Source organism: Mustela putorius, unplaced genomic scaffold (genome assembly GCF_011764305.1).
Source record: "Mustela putorius furo isolate JIRA1106 unplaced genomic scaffold, ASM1176430v1.1 tig00000107_pilon_pilon_pilon, whole genome shotgun sequence".
NCBI lineage: Eukaryota > Metazoa > Chordata > Mammalia > Carnivora > Mustelidae > Mustela > Mustela putorius.
The window spans coordinates 1,892,325-1,916,720 of NW_025421284.1; the positions used below are offsets into that span (position 1 = coordinate 1,892,325).

The 24,396-nt window shown below is 55.6% G+C and overlaps 1 protein-coding gene across 1 annotated transcript in view; it reads right to left on the reverse strand.

The window, feature by feature from the left end:
• Positions 1–1,466: 1,466 nt before the first annotated feature.
• ADAMTS16 (ADAM metallopeptidase with thrombospondin type 1 motif 16) overlaps positions 1,467–24,396 on the reverse strand; it is a 148,315-nt gene continuing 125,385 nt past the window's right edge. Inside the window, exons 19-23 of the mRNA XM_004768380.3 lie at positions 11,257–11,458; positions 10,903–11,097; positions 9,351–9,575; positions 3,133–3,280; positions 1,467–2,759 (exon numbers count right to left, since the gene is read on the reverse strand). Coding sequence (XP_004768437.3) covers positions 2,644–2,759; positions 3,133–3,280; positions 9,351–9,575; positions 10,903–11,097; positions 11,257–11,458 — 886 coding nt within the window. The 3' untranslated portion in view covers positions 1,467–2,643. The remainder of the gene's footprint in view (positions 2,760–3,132; positions 3,281–9,350; positions 9,576–10,902; positions 11,098–11,256; positions 11,459–24,396) is intronic.

The following is a 24,396-nucleotide window of genomic DNA, read 5'->3' on the forward strand; positions in this document are numbered from 1 at the left end:
TTTTGAGGCTCCCATATTGGCAACAGGGAGCGGAGGAAAGTTCTGGTCAGGGACAGACACGGGCGCAAGAGCGGGTGCACCCACCCTTACAGGGCTCATGTCAGCCCAGGCTGGGGGCGGACCCGGAGGCGGACACACCCAGGGCAAAAGGCTGGCCAAGTGCTGGGCGTAAGTGGCCAGATGGAAGGCTGCCTTGCTCCTGTCCTATCTCTCCCCTCGATTGACCCCTCCTCTGCCTGTCTCTGTCCCTGTGGTACATCGCTTCGCTGTCTTCCAATGGAACATGGAGTCCTCAAAGCAGAACCGTATCTACCCATTTTGCCCCCTTCCCACCGCTGGACAGCAGGCGTCCAGCGAAGGGTCACTGGAAACAGGAGTGAGGGGTTCCTGGCAATCTGTCAGAAGGACAGAGGTCTGGGGAGGGGCCGTGTTGGCTCAGTGGATCAACAAGACCCTCGTGTGTTAGAACCGCTGCCTGATTCCGACAGACCCCCAGCTCAGCCTCCTCTGGCTGTGACGACAGCAGGCACGGTGTCTCCACGTTCAGGCTCAGCTTCCCGTCTGTGAGTCGGGATGAGGATTCTGTCCCCCGAGGCCGGGGCCGTGTGCTCGCAGAGGCGGTGCAGGTTTGCTGAGTGGCATCAGCAGCTGGGCGTCTGCAGGCCTGGGGGGGTTCGGGTGAGTGGGACATTCCATGATGCCCTGTGAGGGCTGGTTTAATCCAGCCTGGTGTGATTTTTGATGACTCACAGTGATGTGCCTCAGCTATGGTGCCCACATGTTTGGCCAAACACTAGACTCGATGTTGCCATGAAGATGTGTACTGTATGTGATCAACACTTAAGGGCCAAATCAGTAGTCGTTGAGATGATCCTCCATAATGTGGGTGGGCCTCACCCTATCAGTTGAAGACCTTGAGCATGAAGACTGGGGTTTCCCTGAGAAGGAGGCATTTGGCCTCAAGACTGCAACACAGAAACCCTGCCTCTTTCCAGACTTCTGCCCTGCAGAATTTGGATTTTCCAGCCCCCCCAATCATGTGAGCCAAATCCCTAAAATAAAGCTCCCTTCTCTATGGAACGCTTGTTCCTTCTGTTTCTGTAGAGAACCCTGTCTATTAAAGCAAGAATCACAGGGTCAGGGGTCGCCCAAAATTAACTGTGGCCCTGCCCAGGGAGGCTGTCCCACTCAGGTTCCAGTGGAAGCTGCAAAACCCCAGGTCCCTGGGCTGGGTGGCCCCAGCGTCCTGCCCACCCCCACACTGGCCACCACCATCCCTGGTCACCAGTTGTCTTCTCTGTTGCCTCCTCATTTAGGGGCATTCGTCTGCAGACCACTTTCCGCACTTTCTCCTGGATTTCAGGGCCCCAGCTCTGTCCCCGGACCGGTCCCCAGCTCCATACCAGCCCCCGGATCTCAGGAGCAAAATTTGTGAGTCATCAGGGCAGGTCAGAAGCAAGTGGCACAATATAAAATTTATTATAAAACTTCAGCAAATATAAATATCCAGGTGCCCATGCGGAATGGAGCCACAGGGTAGGAAGGAGAACGCAGAGCAGCCCCAACACTGCGCAGGGGCGGGGGCCGGGGCCCGTGTGCGGCTTCGTCCGGAAATGCTGGCCTTCTTTCTGAAGGGCTCTTACAAAACAATCAAAATTCACAGAAAAAAAAAAAATTCAAAACAGCACAATGCACGGAAAGGAAACGTGGGGTTCTGAGGGTCCCCATGTCTGCGGACGTCCGCCCGGGCAGGACAGCCAGCCGCTCATCGAGGCAGCTGGGGTGCGGCGTAGCTGGTCGCTGTCTGCCTCTGGCATAACCTGTAATTCTGTCATTTCAGGGAAAAGCATAAGGAACGGGTTGGAATACAAAGGCTCGCTTGTCAATCACAGAGAAGGATAAGGCGTAGGATATAGAGTTCTCTCCTCCAGCGCATGAGTCTGAAAGGGAACCAAGCACCACAGCAGGATTTCGGGTTTCCTGTCTCCAGAGGCAAAGCCTCCAATTGGGACACGGAGTCCGGAGTACCGGCACCGCCCCCCCGCCCCCTGCCACAGGGCAGGCTCCCCTTCCAGGGGCCACCGGCTCTTGTCCCAGCAGAGAGAAGCTGGGCTGCTGGCGCAGGAAGGGGGCCCTGGGGAGGCTGGACTGGAGCTGTCCCAGCCCGCGGCTTCTCCAGAGGGAGGCTGGTTAGCTCAGAGCTGGGGCAGCGGCCTCGAGGTTGGGGGGAGGCCGGCGTACTGAGCGGCAGATCTCCTGGACGCATGCTGCCTTTCCTTCTTTCTCCAAAGCACCACAGTGTTTAGCGGTTAGCAAGCTTGGCTCCTTCTGTGCTTCTGACTTGATTCAGCTGAAGCACAGTGAGGAGACCCTGGGTCTGCGGCTGGGCCTCCTCCCCTCCTCCAGGCTTCCCCTGCACACGTGTGTGCGTGCGTGCCCAGGCGTGCCCTCAGACCCAGGATGTGCACACGTGCGCACGCACACACCCGCACACGCACGTGCACACCCCCACACACACTCTGTCCCATCCGAAGGCCAGATGCAGCCCTTCTTCCCCCGGCCTGCTTCCCCCCGGCCGCGCTCCGATGTCCAGCGCACGGCTGATGCAGGCTGAAGGTCCAGCACCCCCACCGAGGCCGGGCCTCACAGGTTGGAGCCGGAGCACGTCTTGCAGCAGTGCCCCCCATAAAACTGGTGGCTGCACATCCCGTGCCGGGGCACCAGCGAGCACCAGGGGAAGTGGTCTCTGCAGACGCCGTCTGAAAAGCAGCAAGTGCCGCGTTAGCCAGGGTCCTGGGGTGGGGGCCAACTTAGGGGCTGTGGAGAGCAGCCTGTCAGGGAAGGTGGGGCCCAGTGCAAGGGGCCGTTCCCACAAGTCCCTCCTTGGAAGGTCCCTCAGGACTGACATGGCCTCCCTGCTGTGTGGCACCTGCCCACTGAGCGACTCCGGGGACAACGGCCCGGCCGCCTGCTGCGGAACTTCAGTTCGTTCCCTGAAAGAGCAAGACCCCAGCGCCAGGGCTCTCTAACCCCGGGCACCCCACGTCCTCCAGCCCACTAAGGAACTCTCCGGGCATGTTACAGTCCCACCCCGAGATGCCAAGGCCAAGCCAAGGAGGTCCAGGCACTCACCTTTCTTCTCTGCAATGGGGCAGAAGTGGGTGTTACAGGCCATAGAGGCGGTGGGCTTCTGGTGCACGAAGCAGCCCAGGGCCGGCCGGCCCCCTGCCAGGCACTGCACGGCCCTGGTCTGCACGCCGCCCCCACAGCTGGCCGTGCACTGCGAGAAACAGAGGCACAGCGGTCATCCGAGGCTGCTGGGTCCAGGGCGCCCTCTCTTCCAAACCTGCCCTCCACCCAGACTCTACAGTGATTGTTGGGAAGGTGACCAGACTCTGATTCATCCCAGCTGTGGACAGAGGGGGCCAGTACTGGAGATGTAACATGCTCCTGCGTGGTCCTTGTCTGATGAACACAAGGGAACTAGAGCATGTCTGCAGGTAGCAGGATCATTCCCCGGACCTACCCAGGCTCTGGGTCTGGCACTAGAAACAATGCCCTTTGTGGAAGGCCGTCACCCAGGCACACTTTCTGGGGCTCTTGCCGGGGAAAGCCTCAACAAGCCAACTTCCACAGAGGCACGATAAAATGACGTTCCTTCTAGACCCCAAGTCCCCAGACTCCAGATGTTGCCTGGAAGTGATAACACCAGCAGTGTGGGCAGGCATCCTCCCGCGGCCACACTCAGAGCACCTGGACCCTGGCACTCGAAGACAACACGGCACAGAGGAGCCAGGGCATGGAGGAGCCACACGGCGAGGTTGTCATCCTCCAGCTGCTGGGCTCACAGCCTCCAGATTCTGTGCACGGGTCCATATGAGCTCGAAGGAGGGCAAGACACCGGGGGACGGGTGACCAGAGAGACAGACGGACCCAAACCAGCAAGCACTGAATCTGTCCAGAGAGCAACCTGACATCTAGACTGAACTATGGAAATTGTGCTCCAATAAGTCTCCTCATCCAAAAACGTCAACACTGTAGGTAACTAAGGAACACCTGCAAGAAGAGGGGGTCGGGGGGCGCCTGGGTGGCTCAGTGGGTTAAGCCGCTGCCTTGGGCTCAGGTCATGATCTCCGGGTCTTGGGATCGAGTCCCGCGTCGGGCTCTCTGCTCAGCAGGGAGCCTGCTTCCTTCTCTCTCTCTCTCTCTGCCTGCCTCTCTGCCTACTTGTGATCTCTCTCTGTCGAATAAATAAGTAAAATCTTTAAAAAATAATAATAATAAAAAAATAAAAAAAATAAAACTTTAAAAAAAAAAAAAAAAAAAGAAGAGGGGGTCGGATCCCATTGCGGACATCCGGGCCGTGGTGGGGGCGCTGAATCCAGTGAAACCAAGGGCAGATCTGTGCAGAACAGGCAGCTGCACGGCACAGGCTACTTGCCAAAATGTACGAGACAGCACGGCAGAGCCCCATTCAAATAAGGGCACTCAGCAAGCTCCGGGGCTGAAGTCCGCTACAAGCGGGCAGCCAGCTGCCCTCCTGCTTCTTCCCAGGACCCCCTGCGAGCAGAGCCTTGAGAAGCAGTTTTCCAAACCCCCCAGGGAAGGGGCTCTAGCAGAGCAGTTAAACATCTTTTGAGTCGGAGTCCAGGAAAGTCACAAGCTGAAGACATTGTTCTTTCTCCTCTCCTCTTTCGGTAGAGGATTGCTGGGCCCCCAGAGGTGAAGATGCAGGGCTCCAGCTCATGAGCTTGTGGGTCTGGAACATTTCCCCAGGAGGCTTACCCCTTTTTTTCAAAACCAACTTTAGTTGGAGTCATCAGTAACTCAGGTTCAATATATGACTGTAGCAATCAGAAAAATAAAAGGTGTGGGCAGATTTGTGTCTGGCTCTGGAATTAGGAGGCTCATCCACAATGGATCCAGACGTTCCCACTGCCTACTGCATCCGTCTGAACATTTGGCAGCAGCACAGTCTGGCTCTGCACTCTGCCCCCGAGCCCCTCCCAGCTGCAGCCCAACCGAGACCTTGAGGAATGCCGGTTGCAGTGGCCTAGGGCTCACGGCTTTGCATGGGTCACATGTGCATCTCTACGTGTCCACAACCTCTCTGCTGATGGTAGAGTTCCTGTAATCGGCAGCAGCGGGGGCAGAATTCCAGCCTTGCCGACGAGGTGTCTCAGTTGAAAAGCCAGAGATCTAGCCATCATTTTGCACCACTTAAAATCATGAGGAAGTGATTTGATTCTTTTTGTCACGGATTTATTTATTCAGAACAGGAATCACACACCTCCAACGCACCCGGCACCGATCCAGATGCTGGATACCGAGTGCTGGACACAAGAGAGTCGCCCATCCCTGGGATCTACCATCCTTCCTCAAACCGTGATCCTTCCCACTGTGTGCAGAGACTCCAGGACTTGGATCTGGAAGTCAAAGCTGATGGTGCCTTCCCTAACTCGATGGGGTTTAGCGTGAGCGTTTCAGGCTTCCTGCAGATGGCAGGATGCAGGCGGCCAATGAGCTGCCGAGACAGGGACCTGCCCTGGTCCACAGACCAACACTGTTGTGGTGACAACAGCCACGGCCGTCCGACCAGACCCCGCGGCTGCCGACGTGCAGGCTGGCCACCGGCTGGACCCGCCCCACAGCGGGAGCTTCGGCAGACTGGGCAGGACCTGAGAACCTGCATTTCTACACATGGTGCTTTAGCCACAGGCCGAGCCACACTCCCAGAACCGCGGCTCTGTATCAGCAAACACCCCTTCCTCTCCTCTTTTTGTTTTCAGAGCCAGCTCGGCCACATCTGAGTCTGACGAGAGTGTGCACGGAGCCAGTGTGCCATCAGGCGAGCTGGACGTCTCGTAAAGGGGCTGAGACCTCCTGTGTGTGGCCCGGGCGGTCACTGGCAGCTGGCAGCTGTGTGGACTGCTCCCGCCCCCCGAGCCCCAGCCCACCTGGCTTACTTCTGCCCGCCTCCCGGTGTCCCTGCTGCAGACGTGGGAGGACCTGCTACCCCGACTCTAGGGCGGCCTCTTCTTGCCTTCAGCCCTGGTAGGGCCATCACTGGAGTCCGCAGCACGCGTGCACGTGTTTCTTCAGGGTCTGTGTCTCCTGCTGATGCCAGACTCCCCAGGGGCAAGGACCTGGCCTGCGGGTGGGCAGTTCTGGGTCTGTCCACCGGTGGGGGGGGGTGCCGTGAGGCAGGCCCTGTGCAGGTGGGCACAGAACCTGAGACGGGAGCGTCCCCCCCTGGACTGTTCCCTCCCCGGCCACCATCCGCTTCCACGTCCTCGGGGCCTTCTTTTGCCTTCCTCCTTCAACTCCTCGTGCCGGCCTCCACCATCCAGGGCCTGCGGCCATGCAGAGCTGAACCAGGGCTCTTCGAGGGGCGTCAACTGTTGTCCAGGGGGAGGGCCACCCACCCCGAGGTCGGCAAATGGGGTCTTCTTGCCATTCCAGAGTTAAACGACCTTGTCGAATGTGACGGCACCTCCTGGGAGCCCTCCGTGCTGACGGCGCTCAGAGAGGGCCCCTGTGGGTATGTCAGCCTCAGACTTCCCAGGGCTGTGAACAGAGATCTGCTAAGCGCACATTTTTCAGAACACTGAAATCCTGAAAAACCTTCTCCCCTCTGGATTCCTTCTGTTTCAGGAATGGTCCTGTGTTCTCTGGGACATCCTACACCAGAGATGCTACATGCGGCCTGAAGAGACGAACTGGGACCTGGTTATCACTTAGTCGTTATCAGACACCCAAACAGGTGCATTTTTAAAGTAAGTCTGAGTCTGCCTCTGGGTTTGCTTGAAATCACAGGGATGCCTCTGTGTGTCACTGGCCCTGACAGCAAAAAGTAAGAAGCCCTGACATGCCTCGGCCCTGTAGCTCCTGGCTGACGCTCTGGTTGGCTTTATTCAAAGGGAAACTCCCCCACTCCACAGTCACAGGGCCCACGAGTACCAAGGGCTTCTTCTAGGGCGGGCTCAGTTCCCACACTCAGAAGCAGCTGGTAAGCACATCCACTCTCATTCCTGAGAGTCAGAGGTCTCACAGCTTCCTTCTCCACTGTGATGACCTCTGTCCCCTCCTGGGAGACCCACGAATGCTTCTCCCTTCATTTGTCTCCTTCTTGGGCCCTGGGAGGTGCTGTCTGTCGCTGCTGCCCACCAGAGCGCTCCCCACTGTCCTGGAGACCAAGGTCTCCTTAGGTCAGGGTGAGCGTGTACAGCCCTCGAGGCCTCATCATTACCACCCCTGCTCCAAATAAACATCAGCACTGCTGGGAGTTTAGTTTGGCTTCCTAACAAAAACTCCCTCCAACTCAGGTGGCAAGTGCTGTGACCTTATCCAGCAATGACAAGAGAGTATTCTTGTCTCCTTGAGTGCCACCCCTAACTGCAAGATGAGCACGGCACATCAGCAGCAAATTCGCAGAGGTGGACGGGCACCTGACGGAATGGTGCAGGGAGCCTGTGCACTCTGTGTCTGCTTGTGCGTCCATGTCCGTGTGTGTGTGTGCCTGTGTGGGCGCGTGCCCATGTGTGTGCTCACCTATTGTTTGTGTACATGTGTACGTCTGTGTACGTGAATGTTTGATACAAGCTCGGTACGACTGTGGGCATAGCTGCCGTATCGATCATCAGTGACACAGCAAATTGCCCCTCCGAGCCCCTGGATTTCCAGGTCAATGGAGCACGATCCTGGGGAAGAGCCCCCAGAACAAGCCAGGGCCCCCGCACTTCTGCAGTGAAGACACACTCCCATCTCCGTCATGTAGAATCAGACGGTCCAACAGGTGTTCTCACGTAAGCCATTCCCAGAACAAATTAGCATGTGAACCACCTAACGCGAAGCCCTGGAGACCGACATGATTTAAATCAGACCTACCCGGCAGCCCACAGGAAACGTGATGATAAGCACAGACGTCTAAATCATAGAAACCCTAAAGATCCCATGATGGGAGCCGCCATCTTCCGACTGTGACAGGAATAAACCTGTCTCAGGGCAGAGCTCAGCCGGTCACTGGCCATCCATCACGGCCTGACAATGTCCCGCAGCTCGGGCGCAGAGTCTCGGGTACCAGTGCTTAGAGTACCCATGAGCCCTTGAGTTATTACCCCCAAACCAATGAGTCACACTGGATGAAAACTTCAGGCGGCTTATGATAAAAATGATTTCTGAGAGAAACACACATTGAGTACTTCAGACCAGAGAAAACTACGCAGGATGTATTTTAGGTTTGGGGTTAAATGAAACGATGATAAATCTCCGTTTTTCTGAATTTCCCCAAGGTCTCAGATGAAGCCCAGCGGGCTGACCACCAGTCCAGCCGGGGGCCGGGAGGTGCCTCGGCCTCGGGAGTCCCCGTGTAACGGTCTCGGGAGACCCCTTATGCGCCTCCGACCGACGCTTCCCGAGCAGCAGGGAACGTGACGCGACCTCCTCACTCGTCTCTTGCTTCATCTCACAGCAAGGACTTGAGCGCACAAGAAAACTAAAGGGGTTTCCCACTTGGGAAAACGCAGTCATCGATACAATTTGCTTAAAATAGAAAATGCCTGAGAAGGCTACAGCTCATGCGCCCCCTGCTCCGATCATTAACGCGAACAATTTCTTTTTCTTCTTGTGTTATGTGAGCCACATGAGTACATCATTAGCTTTGAAGTCCTGTTCCATGAGTCATTGTCTGTGTGGAACACCCGGTGCTCACGACAACACACGACTTCCTTAATACCCGCTTCTCGTTTAAACGGTTTCGGGAGATGGGCTCCTGTGTTTCTAATGCGCGTGTTCCGTCAGGTTGGACGAGCCAGGCCCCAGGATGAGGACCGCCAGGAGCCCAAAGCAGGGATATGGGGCGAGGTGGGAAACGGTTAACCAAGCTAACGGAATTCTTCCTTCTAGCGGAAGGTGGTGTGGACAGAGCAGAGGCTGGGGAAGAGCGAGCCTGGGCAGGCCTGGGCAGTCTGGGATGCTCTAGCCGCTCCCCATGAGCACAGCCTCAGGGGTGCTGGGGCAGAACGCGGAGCCACCAGCTTGTTCCAGATCCTGTACTTCCTCCCTGTTCACACGCATCTCCGGGGATGTCTTCCCAACTTTTACAGAAAACAAGACACGTCTTCCCACACTTAACTGGGAACACGGCACACGGGCCCCGCACACCAGCCTTGGAGAGCTGTACCCACACCCAGGAACACGGGCCCTGCACCCACTCCGGAGAGAAGGGTTGGGACCTGGCTCGGTGGGTTTGGGGGTACACCCTTGCAGAAAGTTCCCCACCTAAACCAGCAACCAGCTCCCAGGGCAGGAGGTTTTGCCCACCACTGTGCGGGAACTGAGGGCCACCCTACCTGAGACCAGGGTGCGGCAAACCAGCTGGCTCGAGGGGGGCCGGCAGCGGCCTGCAGGGAGTGCCGGGGGCAGGGAAGCAGGGCGCAGGCCCGCTCCAGCTCCACGCCGGGCCGCGGCAGGTGCAGGCACTTCTTGGAGGCCAGTTCTCGGTATTTCCCAGAGACGTGCTTTTCAGCACACCTTAAGAATCTTTTCTGTGTTCCTCTTTCACACGTACCCGAGCACTACAAATGAAAACAAAAGATGTGAGTGAAAAATACGTCTTTGCTGGTGGCTGTGTCTTTTACATCACCCGCGAGTCAACGTCCGCTTGGATGCTAACGGAAGTGCAAAAATTCAATGAGACTTACTCGGCCTTTGCATTTTCAAAAGGCATTACATATCCATCTTTTAAAAAAGCAGTATCTTAAGGTGCAGCTTTGGGGGCCTTAGGAGGGCAGAGCAAGCAAAAAACCAGAAAAAGTGTAGTTCTGAAACGTGACGGAGAAGTTAAAATGCTGTGCTGCTGCTCCTGCTGGAAAGTGCAAAAATCTAATACACGAGCAGGAGACCAGACCCCGGGGCACCCCCGGAGCTGCGCCGCCCAGCTGTGGCAAGATGCTGATCCCCAGAGCCGGGGCAGGTGGAGGACACCCAGGGCTCCCGGTCCTTCCCCGGAGCACCGAGCCAAGGCGGCAGGCATGCTTGGGGCACAAATCCATTCCTTCCCCGCTGGGGAGAGCTCGGAGCTGGGGCTGTGGCTCACGTGGCCCCCGGGTAAACCACGGACAGTGAGCTGGGCCGTGGAGGCCCCCAGAGCACACAGGAGGGCAATGTGCCCTGCGGCACCGTGAGGCCGGGCCCCGAGGGTCTCGGGAGAGAGGTCCCGGCTTCAGGCACTGCTGCCTCGAGCTCATGACGTGGGCGACGCTGAGCCCCGTGTGTGAGTCCCTCTGGCTCAGTGTCTGCAGATTCCGCACACAGGGGACCCCAGGGCGACATCTGTCCAGGTTCCAGCCTCATGTCCTGGTGGACGGCTTCCAGGTGCTTGCAGCATCTCCGGCCCCATGGAGGAGAGGGCTGGGGAGGCTCCCCTCTGTGGGTGCCGGGAGGAGCTCTGGCCTGCGCTCGGGCGTGAGATACTCAGGGCGACCCCCTTCCACCGGGAGGCCACCCGGAGATGGCACAGCGTGGAGGCTTCCTCCCTAGGGGCTCGGACCCCTGTCAGCATGACGGCTGTCCCCCCCTCATCCTGGCCTCAGCACTGAGTGAGCACGGGCCTTGTGGATGCTGCTGGGTGATGTGCTTGAAGGATGTGGCTGGAAAGCCCCGAGCATGCCCAGCAGAGCGCCGTGAGGGGCCGAAGCCCAGAAGAGTGGCCTGAGCTCGGGAACCAGACTCAGAGGAAGAAGGCCTGGAGGGAGAGAGGGAAGCAGGGAGCCCCGGAGAGGGGAGGCGGCCCCCAGGCGAGAACTCAACAAGGTTCCCTCTGGATACGCGTACCCGGGACCTGGAGCACTAGGGGACTAGGACCGGGAGCGCCCGCCTGCGACCAGGCCCGGGGGCACGCACCTGCGACCAGGCAGACACAAGCCACTGCAGCTTCTTGTGCTTGTGGCAGCGCTTGAGCAGACAGTCCTCGTGAGTCCTGGGCTTGGGCTCCACGCCGCAGGCGGCGTCCGGCAGCAGCAGTGCCCTGGCGGAAGGGCTGGTGCTTTTACAGGCCACGGACCTCTTCCGCCACCCCTTCCCGCAGGTTCGAGAGCACTGCCCAGGAAGAAAGGGGCAGAACCCCGCAAGGAGTCCGTCAGACCTAACCAGGGGTGGGGGGATCCCCCCGCAGGCCCTGCAAGTGTCCGAGAACCCAGCTCTGCCACCCGCCCAAGGGGGCCCCGCGGTACCCCCATGCGACCCTGTCCCACTTACCTCTGCCCAGGGCCCGGTGCTCCAGGCGGGCGGGCAGCTCTGAGAGTGGCAGGTCTGTCGGCTGGAGGGCACGGGCTGCGGACACAGGCTGGCCGCCACCCGCTCCGACACGGAGTTGGCCCGTCGTGTGCACTGGACGGGCCGGCTCTGCGTGCCCCCACCGCATGTCCGGCTGCAGGAGCTCCAGTTCCCCACCGACCAACTGGGAGGAGACAAAGACAGCTCAGTGAGGGGCGCCACGTCTCCCGCAGACACAGCAGGCTCACCTCACCAACAGCCCCCGGCACGGGGCCATTTCCAGTCGCTCTCCAAGCCTGCCGGGTCCCGCAGCTCCTCACCTCCGTGATGAACAGCCCTGTGCTCCTTCCTCCCTCCCCGGCTCCGTCACCTGCACTTGGAAATGACTCCCCTCCACACAGTGACCTGTTCTGCCCTCTGGCTTGTTTCTAGGTGGGAACGTTTACACGTGTGCAAAAGGAAGGCCCCGTGTGTCCCCAACCCTGCAGCACGTGAAGCAAATTCCAGACATGGATGTGTTCCAGCGTACATCTCCGGAAGATGAGGCTTCTCTGGTTTTTAAAACAACCGTAATACCATCGTGATATCTAAGAAAATTAAACCTTAATGTCCTATTGCTTGTATTCTTATTGTTCTATTCATAGATTTCTTATTATATCACTTCCTACCATACTCTTCAGTATCGTATTGTTCACGACTACCACAATGTTCAGTGCTTCGTCCCCAGCTGGGTTGCGAACGTCCTGATTGGAGTTTGTCTGCTGGTTGGGAGCCCGGAATCCACAGAATCCGCTCTTCATGACCCTTAGCGGGTCTTTTTTCTCTTTGCTCTATAGGTTCTTTCTTTGTCTGTCTTTCTATTCCATTAATTGGTTCCAGAAATGACACGGCGCACCGTGCTGAGTCTCCACAGCCCTTTCTGATGGTCACAGGAGCTGCCCAGGTACATCTCTGTGGTTTTTGCTTCGCGTGTTCCTCTGTCCTCCGCATGTCCTATAACTTGGCAGCTGGCTCCAGGGGCTGGGTCACAGTTGGGTTCTATTATTTACATATATATTTCTTGTAGGATGACCTCGGCTGTGATAACTTCCAGCTGGAGGCCCATAACGTCTGATTGTCCGTCTTTGAATTTATTAGAAGCTATAGAGGATATTCTCTCTCAAAGCGACCTTTTCTTTTTTCTTTTCTGAGTGTGAGAGTATTTTTTGTTGACACGCATGTCAGCCTCTGATGGGGAGGGATGGACCCAGCTCAGCCAGAGGCACCACCGTTGGGTGTCAGACAAGCCTGAGATGGTCTACAAAGCACCCGCTGGATGTGTACAAACCCATCGCAGGAGGCCCTAAGGTGCACACTCTCGGGTGTGAGGTCCTGAGAGGCAGGAGGGGCAGAGTTGAAATGTGGCCCATGCACGGGGGGTCCTGTGGTGAGAAGACCTTGGGCTCCTCCTAGTCTCCAAGAGGATGTGACAATTCTCACTCTTACTTGTCTTCCCATTCAGACCGTTCAAGCAAAAACTGGAGATTCTGCAGGTAACGTTGGGCCCCGCGGGGCTCCACCGCGCTGGTTGTGGAAAATCTGCTGTGACCGCCAAGGAGCAGCACGGTCTTCATGTCGCAGGTGGCGCGACGAGCCCATCCTGCAGTGAGGGGCACGGAGGGCCTGCCGCGCTTCTCCGGTGCACATTCCCACCCCGTGCCATGGGTCGTGATGAGGGACATCCTGGGACAGCAGCGCCCGGGAAACACCTGTGGGCCTGTCCCGGCTGGACCCACAAGGGGCTTCTGTCTGCCTAGCAGCCATCCCTGAGTGTGAGTTAATCCAACAGTGATTTTCTCCCAAATCTTGGGGGTAAAACAGGGGGTCTGGGAAGGTGCGCCGCTTTGTCCTTTGGCTCTGTGACCCTCCCTCCCATGTGCCTGCTGCCCGTGAAAGTCACACTCTCGTCAAGGAGCAGCCAGGAAGGCCTGGTGGGGGTTTCACCCGACGCCGCTGAGAAGCAGCCCATGCGAATGAGAGGTCCATGAGGACCGAAGCAGGGGAGCCGACTTGTGCAGAGAGGGCCCCGAGCGGAAGGTGGAGAAGGCCCAGAGGACTGCTGGATCGCGCCTTTCCTCGCTTCTGCTGGGAGTCTCTCTCTGAGCACGTGTGTGCGCTGTTTTAAACAGAAGTGAGGACGGACAGTATATGCAACTCCTGAATTCGGGGTTTTACAATTTGGGTGTGGGGCCTGCTTAAAATAGAAAAACCCAACAAAACTAAATACATCTGAGAAACTATTAGAGCCAAGACGAGCCCAAGAAGACACAAGCAGGTGTGAGTGTCTTAGGTTCCTGAAACGGAGAAAGAACATTATGTAAAAACTAAGAAAACCAGAATAACCTGTGAACGTTAGTTCATAATGTATCAATGCTGGTTTATTAATTCTAACAAATTCCACCATGCTCATGTAAGATGCTAATAATGAGTCAGTTCAGTGTGTGCGGCGGGGAGGGCCTTGGGACTAGGTGACATGGGACTGTCTGCTCAGTTTTTCTAGAAACCAGAAACTCTTCTAAAAAATTAAGTCTATTAATTATTTTATGAGTTAATTGCATTTCCATATTCAAGTAATAAAGAGGAGGTTAAAAAAAATCAGTATCTAAAACACGCATTTTTCTTACACAGCGAAGCCTTCGTAAAGGTATTTCTGAGTTGGTGTGGACTGAGGTATGGGTCGGAGTCCCTGTGACTAAGGCAGAGCCGGGAGTGCCCGGGGACTGAGTTTTGGGAATGCAGACAGACGGGAAGGAGAGCTCCACGCCGCGGGAGGCCCCCGGGCATGAGGACGCTGCCCGAGTCTGGGTACGCCGTGCCTGCCACAGGTCTGAGCAGAGCACCCACACTTTCCCTCACGCTCTCAAAGGGGCCGGGACTCAAGCCGCTGCAGAGCCAATACCTGGCCTCTCGTGAAATCTGTGACCAGCACGGTCATGAGGGCAGGGCGGGGCTGGCGGCGACGGAGGGGCCGTCCCCGTGCTGTGTCCCCGTGCTATGTCCCCGCGTTGTGTCCCCGCCTGGCGCAGGGAGCTGGCTTAGGCTCCACATTTCTCCTGACGCTGGTCCGGGGAGCTCGGCCTGCTACACACCGATGTTCCTCCCAGACACAAATGACTGTGCCTCTAAGAAAACTGTAAAACGGTAACGCCACGTGTTAGCCATCTAAAAAGGAACTGCCGGCTCTGTAGGGACTGATCCAGATCAGCTGTGGAAACGGTCTCGCTCTTCAGAGTCGAGGGGGTCAGTGATCTCTCGTTCACCATCAGCCACGGGCGAGACGCACCCTCGTCGGCGCGGTCCGTCCCGGTCTCGTGGCCGCGATGGTTCCTCCTCGGAGGCCTCGGGCGGCTCTTCCACTGTCCCCCCGTTTCCCACGTTTGGTCTCCCAACCCCGCAGAATTATACATTCTAATTCGTGTGTCCACACTGGCGTTGCAAGACATCTTGGCTGCTCTCGGGCGTTTCACACGAGCTCGTGAGTCTTGTCTCCACCATCGTGAGCTGTTCCGACTGGGTCCATCCATTCTCTGCCTTTCTCTTAGCTGCGCGTCATTAGGAAATCCTCCCCAGCAAAGATCATCCACGCGGCGTCTGGAAGCGCCAACTCTGTTTCGTTTCACAGGCAGAACTCTGGGAAGCGTCTTGATTTCAGCTCAGGAAAGAGTCAAACTCCCGGCGGCCTTGGGCTGGTGTCTGGCGGTTCCCGGAGCAGAAGCCAGACGTGCCTGCTCATGTTCCGGCGGTGGCACTCGCCACGCTGGGCTCTGTGTCCCCGCAGTCCGCCAGCTCGAAGGAAGCAGGTGGCTGCTGTACCACCCGCGTCGGCCGGGCTTCCTGGGCAGGACCTGGAGGACTTGTACGTTCCCGTCGAGGGCTCCCTGTCCCGACACTCCCTGTCCCCATCTCCCAGCACTGCAGAAGGGAGTGGGGGTACTTAATGGCTGTATCTCGCAGCCCAGGCAGGGTTTCCTGCAAATCCCATGTTCAGCCGTCAGGGCCTCCTGTTGTCACCAGTCATCAGCTGTTGCTCAATGACATGACTTTCGCTTCTCCATTAGGAAAATAATTGTAACATTTTGGTTTTGATTATTGAAGGTTTCCTCTGAAAAGGCAAATCCCCAGCAAAGGTATTTGAAGCAGCACCCGGGCAGCCCTGGGTCACCACTGCCGCTCTGACGCCACGGCCACTGTGGCAGGGACCAGGGCTGCTGCTGAATTAAGGCTGAGTCCCAGCCAGGGCCGCCCAGGGGCTCTTGTGCGCTGGGAGACCAGAAGTCTCGCAGACAGCGTGTGACTGCTGGCTTCATTTTAGAACTTAGTTCTTGTTTCTTTTTTCTGTTTACTCTCTGATATTTCAAGACCCAGCACTCTGCCATTCCATTTTCAGGGAGAACTCTTGACCTTCTAGGTAGTAGTCTGTCAGAAAGGGGAACACGCGGAGCAGTGGCTGGCAGCACCTGCCGGACGGCCGAGGCAAATGTGAGGCGCCCACGGCTGGATTTAGCTGCAGGTAGATGGGCCGTGAGCACGGGACACAGTGAAGAGGAGCATAAGCAATTCAGCTGTGACCACGGGGCGGCCAACCTGCTCTGGCCGGCTCGGCTCCTGGCAGTGCACCTGCCATGTTCCAGCAGGCCACGCTGAGTCCAGCCAGCCACTCTGACCTTCCCACAGCTCCGCCATGACCTCTGCCACCATAAGCGTGTGCACCCCCAAGCTCAGGCTTCAGGGCTCAGCGGTGAGGTGGCTTCTGCTGTGGTCTGACAGGATGGGGACTGTGTGACTTGGGGGTAGAGATGGGCATGTCTTCATGTGCAGGGAGTTCAAGGCCCACCCCACTTTTCTCCTAAAATGACACGTTTCAAAGACAACAATGTGCATCTGACGATACACAGATGTTGGCTTGAAAAATCTGCCTTTTTTCATAGGAAAAACATCAGCCTCAAGTTAAAGAGCACAGGTAGGCTGGACGCCAAAGGCACAAAAGTGGAGATCAGGAAGAACTGCCATCCCGAGCCCAGCCTGCAGGACGCCATGGGCCCCGAGTGCACCTGCCCCGTCTGCTGCTCTGGGGATTTGTGACAGTCTGTGCCAAGGCATTTCAACAGAATGCAAAGGTGCCTGCTACTCTCTGACAGGATCAGAACCAGGCCTCCAGCTCTGCAGGATCTGATGATCCTGGTGTCGCTGTAGCCAGAGTCGCCACTTGTGTTCTGCTCACACTCCAGCGTCCAGAGCGATACGCTCGTCCCCACTACATCCAGGCTGGAGGACTGAGTCCATCAGAGATGACGGCAGCAGGCCCGACACGCGTCACTGCTCTGCTACCGTCACGGTCTCTGTGCAGCAGGTCCTGGACGCAGCCTTCCAGTGGCAGCGCTCACTGCCAATCCTCCTTCTGGTTTCCACGGCAGACGGGGAAGAAGAGGCTGAGCACTGGAGCTGGGGAGGACCCAGCAGCCACAGGTCTGGGGAACCTGAGCCCCAAGGAGCAAGGGCAGCCGCTGATGCATCTGCAAAGGCCACAGGGAGGCGTGGGGGCCCCTGGGATACTCTCTGCTCAGAGTAAGAGCATCTTTTCCATCTCAGATTTCTCCCTGGGGCGCCTCCCTCCTGCCCTCCTCCATGCCAGCTGCCTCGATGACAAGCACTTCGGCACGGAGAGGCGCGTTGGGGCGGCTGGTGACTATGGACAGAGGCGCGTTGGGGCGGCTGGTGACTACGGACAGAGGCGCGTTGGGGCGGCTGGTGACTACGGACAGAGGTGCGTTGGGGCGGCTGGTGACTACGGACAGAGGCGCGTTGGGGCGGCTGGTGACTACGGACAGAGGTGCGTTGGGGTGGCTGGTGACTCCGGACAGCAGACAAACCAGCAGTCTACAGCAGACTGCACACTCACAGAACAGGGGGTCCGCCCTCCACTTGACTGGGTCCAACATCCCGAATCCTCCTGCCTGGAGTGTGAGCGAAGGGGCTGACAGGACCTTGGACAGTGGCCCAGCCTGTGCTAAGACAGAGGGTCCCAAACCTCAGCCGGCTGGTGAGGTTCTCCAACACCTCTGTGTTCCCGGTCTCTCCTCTGTTCCACAGAAACCACAATTCAGGGGTGGGAGCCAGGAATGTGGATTTTTACCAAGCCCTTCCTTTCCTAACCTGGTGGCCTGGGTGACCAGCGGGGTGAGAAACACGACTCTAAGAAATGCAACCCCCGGCTCTTCTTCAGGACAGTTCAGGGCACTGGCTCCAGAGTTCAACACTGCCCCCGTCCCTGCATTCCTGGGGACTCATGTCGCTACTGCACTATGAAGAGATTTAGGATGCGCCCACAGAACCCGGGGCTGAAGAGCCTGGTGAATGGATTCTTTGCAGGTACTTTCATTCCCTAACACTGACGAGATAGAAGAGCTGCCCAGGTTCCCCTGGGGACCAGTGCCCTGGCTCAGTGGAGGGCTCCTGCTTTGTCAGATGGGCCCGTACAGCAGGCTCCAGCCCCAGACCCACGGCTGGGCTGCTGCGGGTACAGTGTCATGCCAGCTTAGGCTCCTTCCCCAAGGAAGACCATCCCAAAGCCAATATTTGAGGAGCTGGGATGAACGGCTTCCGACCTTGAGACGAAGAGCTCTGAGAAGTAAAGGAACAGAGCCCAGTCCCGCTCCCTGCCAGGCTCCCAGACACCCACCCGGAGGGGTGCGGACCCGTCCCTGTCCTAGCACACAGCTCCGTGAGGCACGGTCTTACAAACTCACATTTTGCTTGGACAAGGCAGGCTGTGATCATGGATCTATTCCTAACTGGGTACCCCAGCTGGTTCTCTGCTGGGCAGGGCCAATGTCACCTCCTACATCACATGCCTCGGATCTGCCGCCCGGAGGACAAAGCGGCTGGATACTCCAGGGTGAGTCTCTGTCCCGGAGGCTCTGTTTATCGGGTCTACTCCTCTCTGGACACCAGCCATGCTGTCTGCACAGGCTCCTCGCCGCCTCCCAGCCGCTGCCAACCTCAGGAAATTTCCCTCTTGTACCTGCTCTGAATGGACCCGTCAGACTCATCAGGCCTTTCCGTTCTCTTGGCAGAAGAACCCGGCCCCTGCCCACACCGTGTCGCATGCCAGCCGAGTGTCTGCCCTGAGTTGTCAGCGTCCTTCTGCTACCGTCCGGTGCCACAGGAGTGCATGTGGGACCAGCCGCGCCGGCACACGCAGTCTGCTGCTGTCAGAGGAACTTGTTATTGGAATTAAGAAATACCATTAAATTTGGTGTTGCTCGATGAAACGTGAATGCGGAAGCTGAGAAGCTTATTTCTAAGAAAACTGAGTAGAACGTCTGGAATGACTCAGTAGAGACCAGTCATTTAAACAGAGCTTAGCCGAGCCTGAGGACAAAGCGAAATATGGAGAGAATAAAAAAATATAAAATGATTCTGCACTCGGATGAGGGGGGCACGTTTCACTCTTCTCTTCAAAACAAACCCAAATTGGACAGTGTCAGTAACAGGCACGTGATTGCAAATAATCAACTTGGACCTTCCCTAGGCAGTCCTCCTCCTAGGGATCCTTTGGCCATAGCTAAAAGAATCTGAAGGTGGATGCATGTTTTCATAGCTTAAGTGCAAATAAAGGTTCAGTGTGTGTGTGTGTGTGTGTGTATTTTTAAGTGATTTTTCCCTGGCTCTACTCTTTTCAGCAGTGGGACAGATAAAAGCTCCTCTTCTGTCTGGTGAGAGCCCCTGAATCCTGCCTAGGGAGCCCCTCGCCCACACAAACCCCTGCTCACAGAGCATCTCCTGGTGACAAGAGATAGGAACCTAGAGCCAGCCGTGCTACCTCAGCCCCTGCTGTCCTGTGTGCCCGTTTCAGGCAGGGGAACCCTTCTGGCTTCCTCCCTCCAGCTCCTCCCCTGTCTCACCGGATCCGCTTCTGATTGCCCAGCAAAGCTGCTGCCTCTGGTCCATGTGGCTGAATCCGGGTTTGTGCTGGTTCATTTTATGTGCCACTAGGCTGGGCCATGCAGCCCAGATATTTGGTCACACGCTATTCTAGATGACTCTGTGAGGATCTGTTTTAGACGATGTTAACACTGAAGTCAGTAGACTTTTAATCAGCAGCAGATTGTCCTCCACGGTGTGGGTGGGCCTCGCCCGGTCAGTTAAAGACACGCACGTTTATCTCGTTATGTTACCTGTACGTGATTCTCGGACGTGAGTGGAAGTGGCGTGATAGAGGGATCGTGATACTGAAAGTTCGCCATTTTGGGATATTCACGATTATGAGAATTCTTGAGATAGTTCAGAATTACTTTCTAAAATCAGGGGTGGGTGAGGGATGAAGGAATATGGAAAAAATGTCCCCAAGGAGCGGTGACTGGGGACTGGATAATCTATTCACCATCTGAAGAAAGGCAAGTGGACGTGACCTCAGTTACATAAACTAAACTAGAGATGGCCCTGGACAGGTCCTCGTCTCAGCTGAGAACAGAACAGAAGTTAAGACCTCCGAGGGAAGAGTGTGGCCATCAGGAGCCACAGCGTGGAGGCTGATGAGGGGCGAGAAGCTATTGCGAGTCCCTTCCCCAAACCCTATCTTCCAGAAGGAGAGGGAGGTGGATCCCCGCAGAAGTCCCGAGAGTCACCACCAACACCCGCTGAGTCATGGGAGAAGGAGGACCGTGGGGCCCCACAAGCTGCTCTTGGAAAACCCCAAACGGGGGTGGTTTGTGTCCCACCTTTTTCAGAGAATGCGCGCGTGAGGCCACCCACCACGCTTAGACGTGTCGGCCGCTGGCGAGGACGTTATACAATTTAGGTAAAAGCCAGATGTATTGATATAAGCTTGCCTGTTTATTGACCTAAATCTCATTTACTTCTTTCTTTAGAGAAACTCTCTTATCCTGAAGGTGTGCCCCTTTCCTAATTGAGGGAGGAGAATAAAACATGTCATCCAGATTGCTGAGAAGACAGATGTACGAATACATCCGCCATCCAAATCCCCTTACGAGATGCCTGCATACCTACGGGAGGGGCTCTCTGGGCCGTGGCCAGGTTCGGGGCGGCATTGTCTATCAGGAAGCTGATTTGGCTAGGAAGACGTTATCTAGCCCCGCAGCTGGCCGACAACAGGCCAGAGGGCCAGATGGCGAATGTTCTCGGCTTGTGGGCCACAGGGTCTCCATTGTCACAATTCAAGCAAGCCACAGCAGGGATACAGCAGCTGGACAACTGGGAAGCACGTGGGTGTACCCGTGGCTCCCCCCCGACCTCACTGACGGTCATCAGACAGCCGGCGGCCCTGGGCCGGCGGGCCAGAGTTTGCAGAGCCCAGGCTTAAATTCAATTACAAATACCATGATTGAACCTGTGTGTAGACCCAGGAAGCAGCGGGCATTTTTATGGTAGCCAGGATGCTCTTAGAAGGCGGATGCCCTGAGTGTGGCCAGAGCAGATGACGGGCACACACGGCCCCCTTGTGGGAGACAGATGTTGGCCATAACACAGCACTTCCCAAAGCAACACACCCTGCACGTTCACTCTCGAAGCTCTAGCCAAATACTGGGGAATCTGTACGAGACCATGAGGCCTGCTCAGACCGAAGCGGGCGGCTGCACCCAGCAAACAGGAGGAACCTGCAAGCTGGGAGTCTGACGAGTCAAAGCCAGGCTGCAGCCCTGAGCTGCTGAGAGCTACGGATTCCTGTGGGCCAGGACCAGAAGCGGCGAGTCCAGCTCCCCTGCCCGGCTCTCACCGTCCTGCCAGCTCTGGGCCCCGCGCTATCCTCGGTGTTGACGCTGGTCCATCCATTCACACACACACTGGCATTAATGTTGCCGGCGAAATTCTCATCTTACAGATGAGGAAATCGAGGCCCAGGGACAGAGAGAGGCTTTGTGGCAGCCCCTACGGCTCTGGATGGTCAAGGTCATGCAGCTGGCGTGCAGCTGGCGTGCAGCAGGGCCAGGGGTAACAGCCTGTGAGCCTGCATTCTTACCCACGCTGCTGCGTGCTGCTCCCAGAACAGAACTGGAGATTCTGATGGGAGGCCATTCTCCAAAGTGACCCGGCCCTAAGAGGTCCCAGGAACCATGCAGGCAGTTACGCATTTGCTGGCCATGACCTATTTCAGTTGCAAATGGTGGGACATGTGTCTATTTCGTCATCACAGATGCGAGCTTGCTCCCCTAGCTTTGTCCCAAGCCCAAAAAACCTATAGTCAGACAATGAATCCAAAGAAAATTCCTATTCTTTCTTCTCATAGCTAAGTGTGCACACAGGGCAGTATTTGGAAAAGTCCTTAATGATTCGGTATTGAATCGGTGTCCACATACTTAAGGCTGAGCTCTTTCCCAACAGTTTTTCCTTCCGTGTCGCAATGTCAGGTTTCCTATAACACCTGAAAGATCTCTCCCTGCCTCTCAAGAGAACCTTTTCGGTAGTCTCTGGGAAACCTGTGTATCGCACATAAACTTAACTATTCATCAACTGGCCTGGGTTCCTTGTTCTTTCTTTTAAACATGAATGACCTTCCCAGAGGAGAAGGTTTAATTCATACGTTGAGGTGCAAAGTGGGACGTAAATCACGGAAGAGTCACCAGCTGCTGCATTCTGACTCCCTTTTTTTGGATTCCTGTTTCTGGGGAAGGGGCATTGGTTCTCCCTTCTGTTACAGAAGGTGAACTCTCTCCGCTGTGGCTTCTTCCTTTCCTGAGAAGGATTTAAACTGATGGCCTCATTCCTCCGACGGTTTCAGGGTTTTCAGGTATTTCTGCTTCAGGGTTTCTTAGATGCTGACTCCTAGATAAATACTCCGGAATGATCTTCTCCAGACGCATGAGTCAATTTTCTAAGAATGCTTTCCAGGTGGCCTCGTCCAGAGTCTGGGCCTGGACGGCAGCCACCCAGCCCACAAGGTCTGGGCTGGGGGCCTCGATCAGCGAGGGCTGGCGACAGAGGGTTTCTGTACGGAGTTGCCGGAGACCGTCACCCGGGGGCTTTAAGAGAGAAAGCGAAGACGCAGATGGAACCCATGTTTGACAGAGGTGGAGCCGGCGAGCAAACCAATGCCTGGGATGCGATCTGTATCCTGCACAGAGCCTCTGGCACAGTCTTTGCTGTCAGTTAGCGGAGATAATAAGAACACTGAGGTCACACGGCGACGTCAGGTCCATGAGCTGTCCTCATGGGTCTCTGAGGGCTTAGCCCATGAAATTGAAATAAAACCGGTCATCTCATTTCCTGGCTTCTTGTAGTTTAATTTATGAAAGCCGTGATGACAGCTGTATGGTGGGAAATAGGAGGTCTAAACCTGCAGAGAGGGGTCGAGGCAAGCGTTCAAGAGTGGAGAGAAATGATGGCCGACAAATTCTGCAGCTTCCACAAAATGACGGCAAGATGGGATTTTTGCGATGATTGCTAGGAGTCCCTACATTTTATCTGCTAAGTGTCAAACGGCTCCCACACGGAGGTCCGGGGCGAAAGCAACACAGGCTGTGGACGAGTTTCCTGGCCAGGAGATGCCGCAGGGTCAACACTGGATGGATGAACGAGGTCAGATCAATCTCATTTTCTGCAGGGAAGATTTCTCAATGTGGCACCTTAAGATTAATAGGATCCAGGAAATGAAAGCACAGAGTATGGAGAATAATACTCACGTAGACTCGTGTCTCCCACCCCTGGGAAGCCCCTTCTCCAGTTGCATTCACTCTTCCTCAAAACCCGTGCAGATCGGTCTCCTTTTCTTACCAAGTCTTAGGAACCCACTGATGGCGTTTTATCCCCATCAGGAAGGTCTTATATGTTAACAAATACTGCAAGCTTGTTACACATTAAAAAAATAATAATAATTAAATAATATCGGTACCTGTTAGGATAGTTAGTTAATTAAATAATTATTTGGTCAAATACCGTTATGTCTTTGGAGTCAACATCCTGGTGTAAAGCTGCAGATACTACTCACAAAGCTTATCAGATGATTCGTGTTGTAAATGTCATATTGATCTACTGCTCTTAGAAACACTGGAAGGTGAGCAGGGATGTGCACCCCGCAATCTCATTAATGACATTTACTGTATTATAATTGATATAACTTATTAGCCTTCATCACAGAAGATCCTAGCGATCTGACGGTACTTACATCATGTACAGGGACATGAGAAAATGCTGTACTGTGTGTCTGAATGCACTCACAAAAGTTCAGGACTTTTACAGTGAGTCAGGATAGAGGGAAGCCCCTATTTAAAGAGCACATTTTCTAGCTCGGCTGTTTTAGTTGACTCAGATTGGAACAGCGGCCAACCAGTATAGCATTTCTGATCATTCATCCTAAATACCATACGCGGAGCAGAGAAACGCTGTCTGGGTAGTTCGGACAGCCCTGTGATGTCTTTCCTTAACTGCCCATGTGATGTAAAGTCTATACACATACAAGCAGCTGTGAGAGAACTGCATTAGCATTCAGGCACACGGGAGAGAAATCTGTGGGAAATTCAACTCTGTGAACTAAATAAAAGGGTCTCCAATGGAAGAACCAGTGAAGGCGTCTGAAAATATGGAAAAAAGGCTTCATGTGTGGCTCCTCACATAGCATGAAATGACATTGGATGATCTTCAAAATCTTACTGTCCTAGAGAAACCATTATGTGTCCCAAGCCCAAAAAACCTATAGTCAGACAATGAATCTGATGCCCAAATCTCTCTAGTCTGTGTAGTTCCAGTGCTAAGGACAGCTAAGCGTCACTGAGATAGATGCGTCATCTGTATTACTGCATTAAATCTCACAGGAAATCTGCACGGGAGGTACAGTGATTATGCCCATTTCAGAGATGGGAAGCTGGAGGGCTGGACACTGAGGAACACACTCATGGATCTGCAGGAGCATGGGATACAGCCAGGATTTCAGGCAGGTAGCCTGGTCCTAGCATCTGTGCTCTGGCCCCGGTGAGGCCCACCACTCTGAGGCTACCTGGAGGCATGTCACAGATGTGGGTCACAATGGGTCACAGTGGCCCTAGGACTGTGTGGGGCATTGCCAACACTTTTTTTTTTTTTAAAGATTTGTTTATTTATTTATTTGACAGAGATCCCAAGTAGGCAGTG